Genomic DNA, 23389 nt, shown 5'->3' on the forward strand with positions numbered 1-23389 from the left:
ACTCTTCTTGGTCTGATATGAGCAGTAGCTCACGATGGGTAATATTTGCAAAATGTCTGTTGATATCATGTAACTCCTTTTCTTGTGCTGCAGTTATTATGCCCTAACATTTACAACAGTGGTCTCTCAGCAGAAATTACAATCTCACTTTAAAGAGCTGCCAGTTAACTGACCACAAGCCGCACATATTTGTGACACTCACTGCAAAGTAATACAAGAAACTGAGTCTCACATCTGAAAGTTTTAAGTGAAGCTTGAGTGATCCCTACTGGGGAAAGCTGGTCATTGCAGCAAAAAGAGAGGGAACTGTACACAAGAGTACTGCATGAAAATATAATATATTTGAGAGGATATTACAAGCAGCTGCTATAGAAACCATAAAGACAATTTTGTCTTCATCCTGCTAATGCAGTCCAGTAGAAAAAAACAAACTATAGTGCTTAAAGGTACAGTTCGAATATTTTCAAGTTTTCTACTGGAAAGAAATAACTACCAAACTCACTGTTCTTTGGTTGCAGCATCTCTCTATTCCCGTCACTGTACATAATAGGAGGCTTGAGCAGACATGATAATGACAATAATAATGATGATAGTAATCATATTAATCGTTATAATCATAATGATGATAATGATATTAATTATGATAATAGTAATAATAATAAGATGATGATGATGATAATAATACATTGGTGTTATATAGTGCTTTTTGGATATTCAAAGACGCAGGGCTTTGCTTCTGTGATAATACACAGACTATAGAAAAGTACCTCACACCACCCCACTTCAAAAAATCCAAACCGTCTCTTTAACACAATCTCCCCTCTGCTCTTCAGCTCACTCCAGCATCGAAGCCTTACGTCAGACATCGTTTGGCCCCGACAGCTACACCGTGAGCTGGAAAGTGAGGAACACATCATCCATCTCCATGTTCAGAGTCTACCACCAGGAGGAGCTGCAGGGCACAACACTCCTCACCAACTTCTCTGTAGGGGGCCTGCTGCCATGCCAACAGCACCAAGCCAAGGTGGAGGCGCTGTGTGGAGATGCTGTGCTCATGAGTACCAAGACGGTCACAGCACACACAGGTAATGCAGAAACTGATGAGAAGATTACACAGACTGGACCCACACATACATGCTATTGTTGATGTGCACTATTACTCTGTCAAGAGAAAGCTGGACAAAGTGATGAGATAGCTGAGCCTGCAGTGAAATATATTAGTGTCTACGCCTTTCCCATCAGCCCCTAGGAAGAGGAACTGGATGTCCTGTTTGTGTAGTATTCAGCAATTGACGAAGTAAACATCAGGCTGTTGTGAATAACAAGTTGACCACAAGGGGTCTGTTAGATGACAGTTAAATTCCTCCTGGGTGACTTACTGGATTATGAAGTTATGGGGTTTATTCTGACGTGAGTGTAGTGGTTGATATCAGAAAGGAAAGTATACAACTTAACATAAAGCAGTAGTATTCACCAGGGATCCAAAAATAAACAACAGGCTATCTCTGTTACTTCTGAACAAGAAAAATGAAATAGAACACTTGTTAAAGAAAATGGTTTTAAAATGGACTGAGGTGGTTCCTTTTAAACTTTTTCTGAGGGACAAGGCAGCTAGATTGCCTGGTGACAAAATTCTAAGAAAATTCTTTGAATTCCGACATTTCTCAGCATTTTCCCTTACAGAGAAGACTAGATCCTGGCAAAGAAAAGTTATTCACAAAGCATCTAAGCCCTCAAAGGGGAACTAATGTTTTTTTTCAACCTGGGCCCTATTTTCCGATCTACTTTTGTCTAAATAAGTGATAGGATGTTATATATTTGACATTTCTCCAGTATGAAGCTCGGGCTGATCTGCCTGCAGCCCGTGAGTCTGTGCTATATTAAATAATAGGGCACTCAGACAGCGTCAAACAACGTCAAAATACGTCCACTAAAAGTGCACACAGATAGGCTCGTTAGTATAATTATCCGACAACATAACGGAAAGGAGAAATGAATGTCTGTGTTTACCTTTAGCTGGATTCGGACATGTTCCTCTGCCTGTTGCTGCTCCCTCTCTCTCCTCGTCCGCTCTTCAATTTCAATGAGTTCTGCATCCGCGTACGTCCTTGTACTCCGTGTTCAAATACGTAAGGGCGGTCATCAAATTCAAATGGCTCATACAGATCCAGTTGGTCAAAATCAGGTAAAAATTCAGACATGTTTGTTGTGGCAAGTCAAAACACTCACTCAGAGGGTGAAAGTCTGGCTCTGAAATCTCACATCTCGCAAGATTCTTCTTCTTCTGTCTTTGGTGTTTTATGGCAGTTGGTCTTGCGAGATTTGAGTTCTCCCAACAGAGTAACTCCTCGCGTTTGTAAGGTCACTTGCCGGCAAGCTGCAAGCGTTTAGACACACAGAGCTGGATTGGCAAATTGATTCGAGGTGCCCAATTTTCCGCCTTGTAGGGTAGGCATATTGGCAGAACCTTTTTGGTTTAAACAGAATGAGGCGGCCTTCCCCTTCACTGGAGGAGCTGTTGATGCCGCCGCATGTGTGACCCACTGGCGGTGGATAACACCAAACAGCTGATAGCAAGAATGAGCAGCTAGTACTTCTAGCAAAAGGGAAACGCAAACCTGACAGATACTACAGTAAAGATGAGCAACTGTGGAGACAAAGAATTGCACGCCCTCCTTGTCCTCGCAAATGAAGAGGCCATTAACTGGCAGATGATGGGGAGGGTGAAGGATGGGCCGACTTATGAGAGAATCGCCGAAAGACTGACCAGCCGCGGCTTCCCTCGGAGCAAGGCTGTTTATGTCACACACTGAGCTACAGGTTTTGTTACTTGCTCATGCCCCCCATTGCCCCGAAAAAGGCACATTCTGTATGAATAAAAGTAGGTAGGCGGCATTTTGCAATTTTGCACAATTCCTGTCTAAAAAGGGCTATAGTGTCTCGTGCTCCCTACTGGAAGCAACATGCAACTACATCTCAAAACAACATACAGGGCATTAGTAGCCCTATATCAAGAGTCAAGATGGGACAGCATTAAAAAAACCTTATGATCATATGAGATAATGCAAACTAGAATATTGAATGGAGAGGGAGTAGGTGTGTGTTTGTAAGTATGTGCATGCCTGTGTGTAGGGGTGCAAGAGATTATATGGATGCAGTTACGGGTGGGTGTGGGTAAAGTTATATGGAAAGGTGGATCAAATTTAGGTCAGGAGTAATGCACAGGCTTAATATGGTAGAGCCTTATCTACATAAATATGGTAGAATAAACCAACTTCCAGGCCCAAACCTAAACTTTTTTTTCCTGACGTATGTGCAAGTTGTTCTTGTGATCTTTAAGGATCTGGGAAAGTTGATGAGCATGAGGGGGCCCTCAAAGATCAGGGCACTGGTGTGCTGGAACTCCTTAGTTAGGTGTTGTTCGGTTTGTTTTAGGTTACATTATCGTCTTTTCTCATGTTAAGACATCATTCATTTATTGTTTATCAATTACATGTATAATGGCAAAAATATGGTATCAGACCTACATGCACACATGTGTGCAAGTATTGTACAGGTCTACATATTCTTTCTATACTTATTTTTGTTTATGCTGATACATATGCAACATTCACCTCTGTCTGCAGGAGACCAGAGAGAAGGGTGTTTTTAAAAGTCTCTGTGTAGTCAGCTCTCAATACTTCTGTAGCTTCTAACTGAATCTTTGTGGTCTCTCCTGCGTCCTGTTTTTACTTCAGATATCTGCTTTATTTTACTCCATCATGTCCATTTCCTGATTTTGCTGCTTCACAATCAAAGCTTTAACATACCAAGATAACGAGGGACTTTTATTGTGAGGAATCTATAGGAAATATGTTTATCATGGAATTGGTGGAACTTTGGTAGCAGCAGTAAAAGCAGAAACAGCCACAGTGAGATGTTGATATTGTTGATGTTGATATTAAGACAAGCCATCCAGCTAAAGACGCACCTTCAAGTGGGCAACCTTGCTGTAATGGAGCCGCAAGTCCCTGTCATGCTGGGCTGACATGCCAAGTCAAACCGTGCGTGCGTGCGTCCGTCCGTCCCCTGTTTTCCATGTATAATGTCCCAAAACATCTGCGTGTGCTATAAAAATATGACCTATTCTTCTTTTAATTGACTATATGCATTTGTGGGTATATGACAATCAAATACATTTAGCTGGGGACAAAATGACTGTCCCTTTTAATCTTGTTTTACCCACTCTGAAGAGGCAGTGTTACGGAGTGCTAAAGACGGTTTTCTCCGGCATACAGTTCGACATTGCCCTTTTAAATTCAAGTAATATGTGTAACAGTCACACGTGGTTGACTCATAAGAACATGTGACTTAAATTAGCATCTTGAATATTGTCAGAAAGTGAAGTGAGTTACTTCTCCCATTTTCATTTGACTCACTCTGCATTAGGAAAGTGATGGGTTACATTTGTGACATCTTGGCTTCAGTTTCAGTATTGTGTATTTGAATCTCTTCATTGTCACTACTTGTTTTTGTCTTTTGTGACATATATATATACTAGTCCATACCCACTGAGTACAGCATACCATACCATGACTTAGTCATACCAACAATTAGAAAAAAACAACAACATTGGGCCACAGGGGGAGCCACAGCTATCGGTCGCATTTTAGCCATTTTTAAGCATTTTTCTGTTGTTATAGCGCCACCCAGTTGCCAATTTCTTCAGTCACCTTGAGGCGTCCTGTTCTACATATCTACCAAGTAGTAAAAATCGATATGGTGGTTAGGCCTAGATAAGAAATTAGCTCTCTAGCGCTCCCATTTTGTTTGATTGGGTCAATAATGGAGGGGTCCCCTCAGATTATGTGTGGTCATATGCCTACAAAGTTGCGTGGTGATCGCTGAAACCCTTGAGATGTTATACACCTTTATGTGATGAGCCACGCCCTCCGCAATATTCATTGCCTTATAGAAGCTCAGTTTTAGTAAGTTTGTCAAGAGGGAACTTTAGATATTGGTCCCTAGATTATTTTCACCGAGTTTCATGCAGATCGGTCAAACCTCCTAGGAAGAGATCGATTTGAAGTGTTTTTCAACCCCATCCTCCAACCCCATGCTTCATTCCCATCCTCCCATGACCCTCTACCACTCTGCCAAATTTCACTTGGATTGACCAAATAATCAGTGAGGAGAAAAACATGGAACAGACACACACACACACACACACACACACACACACACACACACACACACACAGAGTTTTCCTCATTATATAGTAAGATAGTATCTATCTATGTTTTTATATTGCCTGATACTGTGTGTATCCAGGACCTCTTGGTGTGTCTGAGCTGAGATATCGCTCCAACGACTCCACAGCCGTGTGGACGCCAGGCACCACGCACCGCCCAGCTGTTGCCTTTTTGTATGAGCTGTCTCTGGAAGACGGCACCACCATCCAGAGCAGCCGTGTGACTGACACAGAGCTACATCTCCCAGGGCTGAAGGAAGGGAAGACCTACGTCCTCGACGTGTGGGAGGAATGTGATGGGCAGTGGGAGTCGGAACATTCTCACATGGGCTTCAAGGGAGTAAATTCATCCTTTGAGCTCATCGTGAGGGCTGCTGGACCTGCTCTGACCCAAGGTCTGTTTGAGGTATTATTAGTCCAACACAACTGCTGCAGTTCATTATTTATCCCTAATGATAAACCTAATTCTCTGTTTCCTTTTTCGTGGCTTCTGTAGAGCTGCAGGTCAATATGTCCAGCATTGGTCTCATGATGGTCGTGCCCTGGAGACTGCCTGAGGATCTGCAGGATGACATTTCGGAGCCTAGAGTTAAAATAGAAAAGATTTTCAAAGATAAGGTGAGAGAAAATAAATTGTTGACATCAGTAATCACAGACTGCAGATCCAGATTTCATCCTTACTGTATACAGCACTGTGTAACAGTACACCATTGGTGTTTCTGCATGATTTGTGCCACAAGATTATCTTACATTTTTAAATCAGTTTTAGTCTGAGATCTAGGCAGTGTCAGTTTCTTTTTGCTGGCATAATGGGCTCTAGTTTCGCAGACCGGGCGCGGCGGAGGCGCAGTGCACCTGCGCTTTGCCAACTGGGTGTGGCCAGGCAGATTTTGTAAGTTTGGCATACCGTGTGCCCTGGCGCAGCTACTCCTCTTTCCCACCTCTGTCCCTCCTACCTGCGCAAGTCAGAAAGAGGGAGGAGAGAAGGCGTGCAGTGGGTTTTACACACATCACACCAATCAAATGAGCCCCTCTCCTCGCCCTTAAATACACCGCGTAATGAGAGTTTACTCAATTCGCCATGGCAGAAGAGAGCAGCAGCGTCAGACGGCCAAACTTCTCCCAGGAGGAAACTGATGTTTTGGTCCGGGAGGTCCAAGCTCGCAGTGTCCGAAAATACGGAACTGCGAGTAGACCTCCACGGGCTGATGATGCAAAGGTAGCCTGGAAGGAGGTCACCACAATTGTAAATCAATGTTGCGTTTCTGTCGTACGCGCATGCTCTCTCTTTCTCTCTCGCAGTCTCACTCTGTTTCTTTTCTTTTGACTTTTCTAAGATGACAGATGCTGAATATATACTCCCTATCTGATGCTGTGGCTGTTTGTGGTTGGCTGAGAGGGGTGTGAACTCATTAGTTTGCAGCTGTTTAATCAAATCAGGTTGGGTTTCCATTACGCGTGCCAAACGTGCCAAACGGTGCCAATCCCCTTTGATCTGACATCAGATGTGACGGGACAGTCAATATAGAGATACATTTATGTGCTGATTGCAGATAGTTGCATTGAATAATGTTTTTTTGGGTATTTATTGCATTGTTAATGTGCCTGACATTCTGGAAACCTGCCTGTGAGGTTTTGGTGATGTGTGCGCACTGTCCGCCGGTCAGCCAAACTTCCACTTACACCGGCTGCGCTCCCCCTGCGCTGACAGTAGACCTGGTTTCAGATGGAGAGCTTTTAACGCACCTTCGGTGAAGCCTTTTGGCACGAAACTGTCACTGCGCCAAGCTGGATCTGTGGACACCTCCCCCTGCTGCGCCGCCATACCCATCTCAGCGCACCTCGGTCTGCCAGACTACCAAACTGAGCATGCCTCGGGTTGCGCTGCTAGAAACTAGCTCTGCGCGGGGTTCGCCACCCTGCGCCACCTGCGCTGCGCCAGGAAACTAGAGCCCATTGAGTTGAAGTCAAAAAGATTATATAAAAGGAAACTTTGGGATTTATCAGCCTTGATCCTTTTTTCCTATGTTTTTGTGTTTTTGTGTCTCTAATGGAGACAGTTTGGGACATTGGTCCAGTATTAAGAGAGTGCTGCACACGGATCAAACGGATTGCCATGAAATTTTGACATTGATGGTCCCCAGAAGATAAATCATAAAAACTTTGGTGTACCCTTAATTTATCCAAAGTGCTAGTGCTCACAGTTCCAGAGAAAACCGTCATACAAGGTGCACATGCCCATACAGAGCCAGCAGTGCAGTGGGGCAGATAGAACATCCACTTGTCTCATTTGGTCTACATGTAATGTGTACATAAAGTACATAGTGCAAAATGAGAACAGGATATTCACAGGTGTTAAATGGCGATTAATCTACCACATAAGATGCATGGTGCAAGATGAGAACAAGATAATCACAGGTCATATAAGCAATAGATCTACACACTAAAAATAGGAGACACATGCAGGGTACCTATACCAATATGCAATGGAACAGTAACTCGATCGACCGCTTGTAAAAAGAAAACAGGTCAGCATACCTCAACAGCAGAGTACCTACTCAATGCTGACAGGTTTGGTTACTTAAAATCATTTTTTTTGCTTCTCTAGAGAAGGCTTCATAGTTAGCACATAATTTTCAAATCTGTTGGAAGATTATTCCATTCCTTTTATAGCCTTGTACGAGAAAGCTGTTTGTGCAAAGGCAGTTTTATGTTTGGGAATACAACACTGCCACCTAGAGGTACTTCTCAATACCCTGCTCATCTGTTCAGAGGTGAGCTGAACAAAGGGCTTGAGGGGTGGAGGGGCAGTGTTGTGAATGATTTTAAAAACCAGACGTACATCTGCATACATGATCACGTTATCAAAGTTTAGCATCTTATGTTTGTTGAGTATGTGGCAATGATGATACTGTCGTGTCTTCAGGGTCGTCTTGTTAGCTTGGCATTAAAAAAGGTTTTGGCTGCTTCCATCGTAAGTGAATTTCTGATACATCTGAAATTTGCAAGGTTGTATTTCAGAGTGCGGCTCACCTGTTTTATGTGTTTTTTAAAACTGAGAGTGGAATCCAAAATGATACCCAGGTATTTAAATTCAATTACATTAGTTATTTTTTTCTCCATTTACAGTTATGTAGGGATAATCCTTGTGCTTTTGTTTGTTGGTGAAAAACATGGTTGCTGTTTTCTTAACATTTAAAGTGAGGCATGATTCATTTAGCCAGTTAGAGACTTTGTGGTTCTTTATTTACTGTTTTATATTCCTGGTTTGTGATAAATAGATTTATTTTCTGAACTAAATAACTTTTCTCTCCAGTAAGATAAAAACATTACTGACCAGTTCATCTCAGCCTGTATGTTATTCCAAATACATTTTCCATTCTTGTTTTTGATGCATCACATCTTTGTGTGTGTCCTTCAGCTGCAGGAGCTGATGAAAGACTTTGATCAGCCAGCCCGTGTTGAGGTGGCCAGCTTTGAACCTGCAGACGAGCCAGACAAAACAGAGATTGTGTTTATGTCTTTCGATGCATCCAATACCGAAGAGGACGTGCCGCTGCCTATTGAAGATCAGCTGAATTACATTCGCTCCCTGAATGCAAACATGACCGTTACAGATGGGGTCATTTACTGGGACGGTAGGTGATTGTGGAAAAACCAGCTCAACTGGTTCAAGTGTGTCAGAAAAATGGAAACTAATGCTCTTGTGTTTGTTTAATTTGCTTTGCCTGTCAGGTCTTGATCTGTGTGCTTCCTCCGAGCAAACTCTGTGTCCTCATAATTCTCTGTGCGTCAGCACTCTGGGCTCCTACACCTGCATGTGCAAACAAGACTACTACGATGTGAGCTCTGTCATCGAGCGTCCTGCAGCAGCATCACAGCCCATCTGCAATGGTAAACTTTTGAAGTGATATCTTATCCAAAGCCACACATGTTGCCTGTTTTATTGCTCTAATGCAGTGTATCTCAAACACCAGCGATGCATTCAGAATTTTATAGATATAATACTGAAGTGTTTTTATTATGTCCAATGCAGGAAACCAGCAACATTTAAAGACTTTTGAAGTCAACAATAAGCTAAATGACTTTATGACATTTATATCCTGCTGCTTACTGTGTGAAGTTTTGGGGGGCAAAAAAAAAACTCCTTAGTGGTTATTTTTTATTTATTGTTTTGTCCTTTAAGCAATACTGCTATTGAGGATGCCCTAAAGCCTGGGATACACTGCATGCATGAGCAGCATGTTACGGCTCCCTTATTGAACTGTTGCAGCATGCATGCTTGCAGTGTTCACACAGACAGCATTGTTGCTGCTATGCTGTCTGCTACTATAACTACTGTATTGTCACAGATAAAGGCCGACACTTCACTCATTTATTTTGGTTACTTTCCACATCGACGTGCAAGATGAGAGTGTGTGGGTGTGTGGGTGTGTGTGTGTGTTTAAATACACCTCCATTTTCACAGGAAATGTACAGCTTGCATACAGTCTCTTTCAAAGTAAATCAACTATGTCGGTACAGCGCTGCAAATTGACATTTTGTTTCCTTCAACAACAAATGCAGTTTAGCCAACATACACGGGGTCAGGTTTAGATGAAAATTACAGGGGTTGGCTTACATTAAAAAAGCAAAGGTGAACATGGGCCTCTCTGATTAAAATCATTGGTTGTCGGACCCATCCATCAGCCTTCCTGCCTGTCCTACTCGGACTTTGTGCTTCCTTAACTTACATTGTTGTCTGGCTGTTTCATACAAAATGGCTACATTTAAACAGAAGTGGCACACACACACACACACACACACACACACACACACACACACACACACACAGACACAGTGTTCTAACTTGGCAACATTCCCATTACACTTAGCAATGTTTCAGCCCTCTTCAGCTACCCTAACCCTAAAATAATTAAAAACTAGTCCATACCCATTGAGTGCACAGTTGCCCACGTACAGTTTGACATGGTGTGTGTTTGGGATACAGGTCATAGGAAATTGCAGATTAAATAGTCAACTGAACCCATTAAGAAGAGCAATGTATTCAGATAGAGTTTTTGTGAATTTGATAGTACGATTGCTTTATTGAAAGTACAGTAGCACCATTGCCAATAGTGGGATAGTTAGTGGGCTAAAACTGTACATTAGTAGTTGAGGTAGCACATTGAAAGGCAGATAGTTAGTGCTTATATGTTGTATTGACTGAAAAGTGGGGCGTACTGGTAGTTCACGTGGGAAAGGTGCGGCTAGCCGTTGTTGCAGCAGCATACCATACCATGACTTAGTCATACCAATAATTAGAAAACATATCTGCCAAGTTTAGAAAAAGTTTAGTTTTATCGGTGAAACCCTTGAGATGTTATACACCTTTATGTGATGAGCCACGCCCTCCGCAATATTCATTGCCTTACAGAAGCTCAGTTTTAGTAAGTTTTCCAACTTTTGCCAAGAGGGAACTTTAGATATTGGTCCCTAGATTATGTTCACAGAGTTTCATGCAGATTGGTGTTTTTCAAAAAATTCAAAATGGCGGAAAATCTATAGAACCAGAAGTTATGGGGTTGTTGAGGCAAATTTGTTCCTCTCTCTTGTTCCTTTCATGTCTCTAAGACATATGGGGCATGAGATATGCCCATTCAAAGTTTGCAATTTCAGTCAGTTGCTATAGCGCCCCCTTTGGCCAATTGATGTAATATTGCTTCATTCACATCCTCCCATGACCCTTTACCACTGTGCCAAATGTCACATGGATTGACCAAGTCAGTGAGGAGAAAAACGTGGAACAGACACACACAGACGGAGTTTTCGTCATTATATAGCAAGATATAGTAAGATGTAAGCCAGTGCAAAGCTCTGTCAAAATAAATGCAGGTCTCTTAATTAACTGAACTGTGATGCAATTACTACAGACACATTTAATCTGGAAAGTACACAACTGAGTTATTGAAAAACTGAAACATGTTCTTCAAAATGAGAATGTAGACTGACTTTGCATGGAAATAAGGCGGCAGAGTGCATAAAAAAGTTGGGGTGGATGATTTCGAGAAAATCAAATATTCTATTTTGAACAAATACATCAATATTATGACCATATTGTAAGGTTGACTATTGGTGCTTCCACAAAATATTTACACATGAGATTTTTGATAAATCATAATCAGTAATATGGATATAATGACTAAGTGGGTAAAGGCAAATAGTAGAACAGCTAGAACAGTCTGTTTAAAACCAGGAAAAGATAACATTTATGATATCATGATATCCAAAACCTAAGATCCAGTCTCATATTATGATATTGACATAGCATCCATATATTGCCTAGCCCTATGAAAAAAGCATCAAAATATAGCTTTTATAGAGGGGACGGACTGGTACCAAAAAAACCCCAAGGTTTACATAGGGTCTGCTCTCAGAAATGAAATACCCGACCACCGCTGCTGGGTCTAAATTTATTTGTTATTTTTCGTGACATTTTATGCCTTTATTTTGACAGTGACAGTCGAGACATGACCTGAAATGAGCTAAGATGGCAATGGGGAGTGTCATGTTACAAAGGTCCCCAGCTGGATGTGAACTATTGACTGGTTGGTGCTGTAACCTCTAGGCCACCAGGAAACCCCTTCCTAAAATATCATTGCCATGTTCCAGGCCTCCGGTACGCTCCTTAGACTCCTACCTAGCCACCAAGAAACATAGAAGTTGAATTAGTTATAAGGATGCTGAAAAGTGTGTTTGACTTTTAGCATCCCAACTTCTCTTCTCCCTAAATACTATAAGATAGCATTTAGTGGCCACCAGAGGAACTGCATGTTGAGGCCCTTCCCCGTGGCTTTAGCACTCACAATAGCTGTTGCTTTTATAAAACAATGAAAATTTCTACTTCCTTATTATTGGAGTCTGTAACAAGTGTGTTTCTTTGACTCTGACCCTTCTTTTCAAACAGAAAAAGGCCTTTTCAGCCAGTGTCTGGAGAAACTGGTAACTGGTGGAATAGCAAAACCCTACCTGACCTCTCATGTCGGGGGAAAGGTTGACGTGAGGCTGAACGATGGGCGGTGCAGTGTGGATGAAAGTGAGATGTTCTACTACTTCCGCACCTCACGAAAACCCTCTGAGTGTGGAACCAAGAGGAGGGTGAGTCACTGATGTTGCATTACTAAGTGATACAGATGGATTCTGTGCAGGCACATGCAGGGCAGCACTTACCACTTAAAATAATGGGAACATAAACACAGACTGGCCGCGCACATGTGAGTTGTTGACAGTGACAAAGTGTGTGTCGGCTTCGTCGAGTGTACCAAGTGCAGCATGATGCTGGTATATGACAGCAAAAAGACGGGGACCTCGACACTTAAGAGGCACATGACGAAGGCTTGCCATGGAAAGAAAGACGAGAGTCAGCCTTCAGTGTCCACGTTTGTATTCTTAAAAAAATGTCGGGTTTAAATCGGGCTGGGGCTCATAATTACAGTTAAAGGGATGGGACGGGCTTGGACAGAGCATGCTCGGGTGGGGCCGGGCTGGATTTTTTTTGGGCCCGATCTAAACTCTAATCCAGAGACATCAGTGCTTAAATCCCACCACCAATGTATTTTGGCATTTTTATATTTCATATTTTTCCAAGTCATTTCCTGACAATGTTAATTAACCACACTGTTCACCAAATGACTTGTGACCATAGTAGAAACTACAAGTCATTCGTCAATTTCCAAGCTTGCTTCTGCCTTGTTTGCTGTCTTGGATCTTGTCTTCTGTCATTCTGTGAGCTCAATGGTCAACTTATCTTGTATTTTTAGAATAATTGTAGCATTGTAGCTTTAGTTATCTCTCTGTATAGGTGTGTCTGTTTATCTGTCAGTCTGTCCATCCACCTGGCAGTTTGGCTTTCTAGTTACAGTAGTTAGCTAACTTAGTAGTCGCATAGTTAGCCAGTCTGAATTTATTGCATTAGCTAACAGAGGGTCAGCAGTCAGTTAATGTTAGGCAGTTGGTGAGGGGAACTGCCCATTGGTTCGACAGCCCATTGGTTCGACATCCCATTGTTCCGGCCATATTAAACTCATTGTTCCGAAGTCCGTGCCGAAATCATCAAGATGCCCTGTGGTTAAGGTCTGGTTAGGTTTAGGCACAAAAACCACTTGGTTAGGGTTACGAAAAGATCATGGTGTGGGTTAAAATGAAAAAGAAAGTGACAAACACATAAGCCGTGAGCCTGCTCCACCTGCTGTTCAACACCGCGGACAGTCGGACTAATGGGATGTCGAACCAATGGGCTGTCGAACCAATGACATGGACCCGTTGGTGAGCATCTGCCGCCCTTGTCTGTTAGTGTGGCCCTCGTCGGCCCTTGTCAGCTTTATTTCAGCCATTTCAGCATATTGACTCAGTGTCGGAAACTGCGGAGCCCGTCTGTGAATTAAATCAGATTAGCAGTTCAGCTCAGCGCACATGAATCAAAACAGAAGTTGGGAAAGTAAACAAAGAGCTAAAGTCAAGAAGGAGTGAGACCAAAACACATGTGACAGAAGGTGAGATTATTTTTCTTGAACAGAAATGTTTCATTAGGGTTTGTGTCATTGTTCACTGGTGCACGATAAATAAGCTCTGTTTTTTAGCTAACTAGTGTTAAGACAGTCTTGCAGTTGAATGATGAATGCAGACTGCAGCCGTTTGCTGGTGTGGAGAGGGTTTTTTCGTTCATGCAGGCACAGAACATACAAGCTGGTTGACGATCAGCTGTAGTCGTTGTAGTGTGTTTATGTGCAACTTTTTGGCTGAGACACAGGCGATGTGAGGCGACGCAACAGCCGGCTTTCGTCGCTGCTGGTTCTTTATTGTTGGTTTAGTGTTTCTGGGCCTTAAGAGGTCCGGACGCTGGGCAGTGCACAACTTTTAGCCCAGACATGAAGAACATCTCCATGTAGCAACAAGAGAAAAGTCTTGATAAAGAAATAAAAAGAATCACAGTGCTGTCCGGTCGGTGTCTTTGCTGGGAGCTGAGGCAAGAGCAGATGATTCTTGTGGATGGTACACCTCCACAGCATTATATAACTGCATTTCAAACAGCAAACTTTGACTGCAAATCTGCCGTTGCTGTGGCTGCTGTGCAGCATAGACAGCAAAGACAAGAGCGGGCGTGTTGTGCAAATTTTTGTCTCAATTGTGGTCTGATTAACAGCAGTTTAGTGTCATCTCACAACTATATTGGGTTGAAGTACCATATGCACGGCAGTCCACTTAAAATTTGAGTTGTACACATAATTCTCAGCTCCACATGCACTGATAACACGTAGTGTGGTACAGCTGCCAACTCATGCATTGACTGAAAGACTCAGGAAATTACACTATTCCCTCAGTCTATGCACCCAATCCATCCCATGTTTTCATGCAGTGAAAAACACATTCATAACCAATAATGCCAGAGCGAAAAGAGGACACCAACACACACAGAGCAGCACAGCAGCACTGTAAAACACTGCTGTCAAGCCAGCTGTGGCTGACTCATGGTGCAGTGAAGTTAGTTTAGGTTGGATATTAGAAAGACATTTACTTTGGATCAAGTCGTGTCTTCTCAGTTTCGCCTGATGTTGGCAGGAGGAGGACAGACCTCCAGCCCTCTGTTCAACTGTTTAGGGCTTACTGAGGGATCATCAATGTATTACTGCTCAAATAACACCAAAATTATGTTTTTCAATAGACCTAACTCCATTCTGATTTGACAAAATTAGTGAAAATTAGGATTAAAAATTATACTAAATTGGTCTCATGTAGCACACTTATTTTTTATTACTAATGTGTTAATTTATTTTACATTAATATTTTAACAGAAAATAAGTTTGATTGTTTTTTTTATAAATATAAATATTTTGATTTTTTTCAGTAACTTCAAATGTCACAATTGGTTTCATTTATCTTCAGAAACAGCACTGAAAGCTGTTATCAGGAGAAGTTGGTTATTCATGGGTCAGTATTTAATAAGTAGTATTTATTTGTTAATGTAAATAAATATGTATATAAAAAAAGAGGAAAATAAGTCCCCAAAAGGTGATTTAAAGAAAAAAAAAAAAAAAGGTTTTCATAATAGGTCTGCTAAGAAGCTGCTCAGAATGTCCCAACAGGATCATGTAAACTCTGAAGTAGTTTTACTGCACTTTACTGTAATTTTGGTTGGATTTGGCTGCAGCCGTGGCCAAAGTCCAGGTACAGGACAGATGGACCAAATGGTGCATGTACATTGAAGAAAGTATTTCAAGCCCTGTATCTGGATAATGAGGAGCTTAAAAACTGTAAACTATGAGTTTAGCCTAACTGTGTATGTGTCTCCAGGTAAACAAAACCCACATAGAATATGAAAACACTCTGAGCGTGACCTTGACCAGAGAGCTGACAATCAGCCGAAGGGACCTAAAAGTCGTCTGGAAGTGTGTCTACCCACGACATTATGTTCGCAATGCTCAAGTTGGTGTGGATATGGAGTGGTGAGAAGAACATCCTCATAATTTGTCTCTTTGCCTGGGTAAAAAAAAAAAAAAAAGAAAAAAAGCACTGTTCATAAATGAAAGACAGAACCATCCAAACGCATCCTTGCTTTTGCTGTAGGATCTCCTCAGTCTCCCTGGTGGAGTTCAACTCTTCACTGCAGCTGGGTCTGACCATGACTCTGTACACTGATGAGTCATACACCTCCAGCTACAGGGATGTCATAAACCTGGGGCTAGAGGACACCCTGTTCCTCCAGGTGGCCCTGCAGACCAACAACTCTTTTGCCTCAGACGTGCTCCTGCAGGTGGACTCATGCTGGGCCACTGAGAGCACCAACCCACAGGACGCGGTGCAGGGTGTTCTTCTTAAGGATGGGTAGGTGAAAACGTTCATCCTAAACAATTTGTTTTACAGGATGTAATGCATTTGAGCTGCTTTATTTGCCAAGAATGACACAGATACTGAATGCTATCCTCTCTTGTCCCCAGCTGTGTTGTTGACAGCACGTTCCACTGGCTCTCTGTTAACGGCCTGGAACAGAAAAGCAGATTTTCTATTCAGATGTTCACCATGCCTCAAGGGTTGCCTCTCTACATTCACTGCCTGGCCAACGTTTGTGGACTTGTTGAAGACTGTACAAAGGTAAACTGTGGTGTCGCTTCAAGATTGAGATAGACCTGCCGATTACCTGTTGACATATTTGCAGCTCTCCTACTTACCAGTCAACTCCAGCTGCTGATCTATGCACGGGGCACGCTAATTATCATCTTGACTGGCCCTGCAGGCGATAGGAGGATGATGGAAGGAAGATGACAGATTGTTTTCAAGGGTAGAACTGCTCGGATTAAATAGAAGAAATTTAAAGATTGCCTAAGTAATGTCAATCTTCAGTGTCAATCTTTATATGCCTCCATGCCAGCAAAAGTCGTGGCCGGAGGCATTATGTTATCGGTGAGTCAGAGCGTACATACATCATCCCATTCCTGTGAATGATGTCTTAAGAATGCTTTGAGCAAATTTCTTAACATTTGGCATGAGCATCTACTTAGACTCAACAATGAACTGATTTAGAATTTGGTGGTCAAAGGTCACTGTGACCTCACAAAGCACATGTTTGGCCATAACTCAAGAATAAATACAGTAATTATGATACAAGTTCAAACAAATGTCTAACAGGATAAATTAAAGTGACGTTTTATATCCAAAAAGTCAAAGGTCAACTTCACTGTGACATCATAACGTTCTAAAAAAAAAAACACTTTTCTGGCAATTGTTAACGTCATAACTCAGAAAAAGAAGGGGAGACATTTGGTCGAATGCTGAACTGTCGACACTGCCCATCTGGAAACTGCACTGCCAGGTTGGAGATGTGTGTGAAGCATCCATGTTTTAGAATTTGTGGCTTCTTTACAGCAACATTTGAAGCATTGTCAACTGTCACATATGGGTCTAGACAAACCTGGATGTAAACTGTAACTGCAACTTGACTGGTTTGCAGAGTAACACCATCACGAGGCGGTAATTCTAGTTATTTATCATACAGATCTGTACATGATGTGTTGCTGAAGTAATGTGGTTAATTTATATGTGAAATGACTGTGACAACAGAGTAAATGATAATCATTTATGTGTTATTCAAAGGTTGTGTGAGTATACTGGACAGTTTAAATAATTGCAGGCTGAACTGGGTAGTTTGCAATATTGTGGGAAAGTTTACTGTAATGGATTGATTTGGTCTGGTGCAGGGCAGGCTGTGGTATCCATGGTTACTGTTAGGTTAGGGCAAAAACTGTGGTCATCAATTTCAACTTAAGTCAATGATGGTCTGTAGTATTACTTGCCAAATTCCACTTTTACAGTGTAGCTAGGGGTTGGAAAGGAGCCATGATGTTATGATAGCCCATGTAACATCTGCTAATATTATATAATAATATAATAGTGCAGTCCAGAGCCCCAGCAGGCTTAGGGGAAGGTCAACTGATTACATAGCCTATCCATAAGGAAAACAAGTCCACTGGAGCTCACAGTACAAATCAGTTCGGGAGTTAATTTTAAGTGATTCAGTTTTCCACGCTGCACTGCTGCACCAGATCTTAGGATTCCACTTACTGCCAAATTCCTCTTTAACCCCTGTGCATATATACAGCCATAAGGTATACCCACCTCTGGGCAGGGAAATCTACCACATACCTACCTAAAACAAACACAGATATGCATCAGTGTAAATCTTGCCACGTTAAAAACTGCAGGTGATCATGTTGCAGTCTTTCACATTGTTTGTGGCATGCAACTGGAAGACTGTTGTTCCCTGACTTGAGGCTTTAAGGCAGTGCCATCAGTCAGGCAGCAGTAAGTACCCCTATAGCACCAAGGCTGCAGGGATGCATTGTCTTAAGGAAAAACTGTGTAAAAAAAAAATAAATAAATAAATAAATAAATAAATAAAAATGTGATCCCATCAGCCCCTTTAACTTGTGCACTGTGATTCAGTCCTTTTTGACATCTTACATCATTAGCTTCTGCTTTGTAACAGTCCATGATTCTGGATTGTTCTGGTTGTCAGTGGTTTAAGGTTGTGGAATGGTTTAACTGTCCACACATATTGACCTCAATAAGATAGCCGTATGGTTGCACCTCCCAAACACAGGCAGCAGTGATCCACAGCAGGACTGGGCCAGCACCTCACAATCCCACCAACACACCAGTCCTTACTTACCGCATAGCACGCTACTTCTTTCCTTTCTCACCAGAGCTCTCTGCTCTGTTGGAATTGGCATATAGAAAGAATCACCTGGTTTAATGGCGCTGTCTAGGATTAGTCAAGTTTCAGTGAATCAAAGGATAATACAGTTCAGCTTTATCATTGTCCAGGTTTCCAGTTGGTTCTGGTAATCTGGTAATCCATGGTTTCTGCTTGTGGAATGATTTAACTGTCCACAAATCTCCAACAAGACAGCTGCATGGTTGCTCCACAGTACTCTGGTTGAATGGCACCATCCATTTAGCCAAGTTTTGGTGGATTAAAGGCTATCACAGTTCCTCACATCCTGTTGGAAACTGATGTGGCACTGATGTCGTCCAGTTGATTTTCTAAAAACCTGTACACTGACTAGCACGGTGCTAGTTAAGCTCGTACCCATTTCCTCACCAGCTTTCCTTGATGTGTACATTTCCGTAAGTAGAAAGGATTAGAGTTTACAGACTGGTGAATTGATTTTGTCATCCTGATGATTAATTCGCAGTCACATGCCATTACCGTCCGACACCAGCCACAAAAAGCAACAACAACACGTGCAAAATAAACGAGCCCAAATTTAGCAGAGCTGACAGACAGCTGGTAGCATCTGCGTCTATAGAACAAATACCCCTTGTCACACCATGTTATATATATTGGCGTGTCTACTACTACACTATGCATTTTTTAGTAGTAACATTTTACTGTTGTAGTTGGTTAAGGTGGAGCTATTTATCTATTTCAGATACAGTGGGTTCGTGTTGGGTAACTACAACTGTGCATCATATTCAAAAAACTGAATGTGAAATCTTAATCTCTAAGTAAAGCTGTCACGTGGGGGAATGAAAATCAACAGTTTTGCCTAATTTTCTAATAGAATTGCAGCAGCCAGCAGCGCACCAAGAGGTCATTGAGCCACATGGACCGAGAGGGGAAACGAGCTGCCGTTGTGTCTGCTGGACCTCTGATGGTCAACAAGAGGATGACGACAGGAGTCCCACCATCTCAGTGTGAGTTTATGTCGAGGACGCTGAGCAGAGTCTCAGTCCACACTACTGAATTTATGCACACTATTACATGATCATCAGGCTTGGGCGGTATCTTTTTTTCATACCTTTTATACCTACCTGGAATTTCACCACTGTATTTAAGTTAATTAAAATGATTGACCCGATGTGTATGTGTAATATAAACCTTGAAATATTTCTCACACACTTTGGTTAAAAATAGGGCTGGGCGATATGGCTTAAAAACAAAATCTCTGATTTTTTTTCACACCAAACCCGATTTACGATTTTTTTTTTCCCCTTCTTAAATCACACTACAAATGACAAAGAAATTATTAAAAACAAGTTTTGCTTTTATTTTGTTTTGATTTTCCCTTCTGGCATTTGCACAAAATTTCCCATTAGGGCTAAAGTGCAATAAAACACAACAAGTTTGTAAACAAGATGGCAGGCCCTGCCATTTTAAATAACAGCAAAAATTAAACTTTTTTTTTTTTTATTTTATTATTTTTTGTGGGCTTTTGCCTTTTTAATGGATAGGACAGTGTGTGAAATGGGGAGACACAGAGAGAGAGAGAGAGAGCGTGGGGACTGACACGCAGCAAAGGGTCGGGGGCCAGACTCAAACCCGTGGCCGCTGCATCGAGGCAATGCCTCTGTACATGGGGCGCCAGCGCTATCCTCCATGCTACCGATGCCCCAGCAAAAATTCAACTTTTCAGCAAGCTTTCTATTGGCTTCAAACAATGTAAAACTTCCAGGGACCTAATCTCCCAGTTTTGAAAATATAACTAAGAAACCGTTCACTTCTTTGACAGTGATACAGCGCACCTTCAAACTAAAGTAAAAGTGCTTCCTCTTGGAAAAAATTAGTCCCTTTCTGATAAAACACTTTTTAAAAACATTAACATTTAACATGTCAGATTGTATGTCATTATAAAAATAGGTAATTTCCCCCATTGGTATTCACATAGTGCAAACAAAACCTTCATTGAAGTTCACATGTGCATATACATAGAAGGTGCCTCTTGTATACGAAGATTATTCTGTATCCCTATTTTGAATCCCTGAATATGTAAATAAAACCAACATCTGCATGCATCGCATAGTCAACATCAAATTTTAGAAGATACACAGGACATGAGGTGCTTGCCATGTTGTCTTTAGTTTTTTTTTTTTTTTTTTAACAAATTTTTGGCAAGGAAAACAAGCCTGTCTGCTACCTCTGGCTTGTGGCATGCCCTGTTGCAAGTAACAATGCCACCCCCCACACTAAAAACCCTCTGTGACGGGGCACTTGTAGCAGGGACCGAAAGGTATCTCTTGGCCAGATTACTGAGCCTTGGGAAGTTTGGTTCATGGCGCTTCCACCACTCAAGTGGATCAGTGTCTGGGTCTGCCTCAGGGGTCAGCAGGTAGGTTGCCAGCTCAGTCTCTATTTTCCCTACCTCTGACTGGTGGGGAGATGGCACCGGCATACTCTTCTTGAAGAAGGAAGCTAAAGTAATTTTCTTATTGGGTGGAGGCTGGGCTTCTTGGCGCACCTGCACAGCTGGACCAGGCTGCTGTGGTGTACTTTTTTCAGCAGGCAGAGACAACGGCTTAGTGACTGCTCTGTTTTTTTTTTACTTGTTCCACCTTTCCTGACTCAATGTAGGTTGTTCGGAACCTGGGGTCCATCAGTGAGGACATGTCTAAGAGTTCATCCGTCACAGGGTTGCTGTATTTGTTCTCGAGGTACAGCAGAATGTTTTTTTAGTACTTTTAGTGAGCTCAGTATCTTCTTCCTCTGGCTGTAGGAGACTGGTTTTGAACAAATGGAGCTCCAGTTTAATGTAGGAAATGCTAACATAACCCTCCCCGGACAGGGCGTCAGTAAAGTCTTGGAGTGGTTTGACAGCTTTATTCATTGACTCTAAAACCTCAATGTCTTGCCATGTGGGCACGAGATGCCGACTTTCCTTGTCTGAGCCCAGGACACGATCTATGGCCTTCTCCTGTTCCAGAAATCTCTCTATCATTTTCTGTCATGAACCCCATCTGGTAGGGGACTCCGTTATTAGCTGATGAGGGGGTAGACCAAGCTCAGCCTGTACTTCACCCATCTCTCTTCTTTTTTTCCAGCTATAGGAAAAGGCAGCAACAGCCTTTTTACAAACCCCAGCGGCACATTCAATCCGTGGGGCCTTCACACCATTCTCTGTATAATAAAGAAAGAAAGAAAAAAGAAACAAAACAATTTTTACTGTGGCATGAAATACTGTAAAAAGGCCAAGAGACTGTGAATGGAGCTGTACCCTGCTATGACATCATAGCCCTAGAGAATTCTGGGAGTTTTTTTTCCATGGAGAAGTTATGCAAGCCTCATAATGTAAGTGCTGAAGAATTATTATTCTTTATAATTTGGCTGGTGAAATGTGCTTTGTTTTACTGTTTCATATCTGCATTAGGCACTTGTATTTAATTGTATGTAATTCTCCCAGAATTTCCTTTGTATAACCATAGAAATGATTATTAGTCTGTATAGTTGTATATTGTGTGGTGTTGTCATTGCTAGGTTGACTAACGTAAGACATTAATTGTTTAATTGAAAAGGAGGTAATTTAAAGTCTGTAGTAGCATTTGGCCACTTGAGGGCAGTGTGTACCCATGTAACAGGCCCAGAGGCAGTGCAAAGTGGACTGAACATTTGTCAGATATGCAGTAGTACAACTAGCTGCCTATTGTGTTTAATTATTACACTGATGTTTTCTGTTTAATGATGGCAGTGTCTGTAATGTTTAAGTTGTTGATATAAAGGTTAGGTGACTGATAATGTAATACCTCATTACATCATTGTGAATTTATTACATTTGCATGTCGACCATTTTTTCCGCATCACTTGAATGCATCATTGCCCATTAGACTCTTACCTATAACACTGCGCAGTCTATGTCCAAAGCATTGGAGGTTGGGCCACTCATTGTCTTTGAGAGCTTTGAGTATGTTGGTGCCACTGTCTGTCGTCATACAGATGAGTCAGTCTTCAGGAAGTTTCCAGGAGCTCAGAGCATCCTTTAGCCCCTGGGCAATTATCTCACCTTTGTGGTCATCGGGAAATAAGCCGTTTGGAGGCAGACACTTCGCAGATCCCAGTTGTTGGTAATAAAATGCACAGTCAAACTCATATAGGGCTGCATTGTTCGGCTGGACCATAGGTCTGTTGTGGTGGAGTAAAACGACACCACCTCCAGCTCTCTAGCGATCCTTTCCCGTGTGCAGTTGTACAGGTGAGGCAAGGCAACTCGAGCAAAATACTTGCGGCTTGGTAGCACATACCTGGGGTTGTAAGTTTTTAGCATGTGGATAAACCCCGGTGTTTCCACTGTGTAAATGGGAACCATGTCCTTAGCAATATGCAACGCGACTGCATCAGTAATGGCTCTCCACCGGGTCCCGTTCTCATCATATGGGATACATTGTCAAAATGAATCCACTAATTTAGTCTGTTTTTTAGCGGGTGTTTGTGGGCTGCCGCTGCGGTCTTATGCAGCTCGCAGAAAACAACATTCCTCCCACTCAGCTGCGTCCCTCTGCTTGAGGTGCTGGAATAAATTTGTTGTACTGCTACCTTCGGTTGCAACAGCTTTCAGACAAATTTTGCAGTAGGTCGTGGTTTGTTCGATGTTGGACACCTAAAAACCAAACCAGTTCGAAATAACCGACGACACCGGGCCTTTTTTGGGGACAAGCTCTTCCCGGCTTGCTGCCATGTTGTGTACTGTTTATCTGTGGAGAGGCGGGGGGAGGGGGTCAGCGCACTCTGACCTACTGGAGCTCAAGGGGAGCGCTGGCGGTGGAAGTTCAAGAAAAAAGCCGATTTTCATTCAAATAAATCGATAAAATCGATTTATCGCCCAGCCCTAGTGGAAACTGTGTTTTGGTGTGACGTAA

The 23389-nt window shown here is 42.2% G+C and overlaps 1 protein-coding gene across 1 annotated transcript in view; it reads left to right on the plus strand.

Annotated features, from left to right (window-relative positions):
* The window catches only part of LOC125883206 (uncharacterized), a 33225-nt gene that overhangs the window by 9638 nt on the left and 198 nt on the right, over nucleotides 1-23389 (plus strand). Inside the window, exons 9-18 of the mRNA XM_049567424.1 lie at nucleotides 834-1085; nucleotides 5311-5625; nucleotides 5727-5848; nucleotides 8652-8868; nucleotides 8966-9124; nucleotides 12177-12367; nucleotides 15560-15711; nucleotides 15833-16090; nucleotides 16204-16357; nucleotides 19327-19459. Of these exons, the coding sequence (XP_049423381.1) occupies nucleotides 834-1085; nucleotides 5311-5625; nucleotides 5727-5848; nucleotides 8652-8868; nucleotides 8966-9124; nucleotides 12177-12367; nucleotides 15560-15711; nucleotides 15833-16090; nucleotides 16204-16357; nucleotides 19327-19459 (1953 nt within the window). The remainder of the gene's footprint in view (nucleotides 1-833; nucleotides 1086-5310; nucleotides 5626-5726; nucleotides 5849-8651; nucleotides 8869-8965; nucleotides 9125-12176; nucleotides 12368-15559; nucleotides 15712-15832; nucleotides 16091-16203; nucleotides 16358-19326; nucleotides 19460-23389) is intronic.

This window comes from Epinephelus fuscoguttatus, linkage group LG22, assembly GCF_011397635.1.
Source record: "Epinephelus fuscoguttatus linkage group LG22, E.fuscoguttatus.final_Chr_v1".
NCBI lineage: Eukaryota > Metazoa > Chordata > Actinopteri > Perciformes > Serranidae > Epinephelus > Epinephelus fuscoguttatus.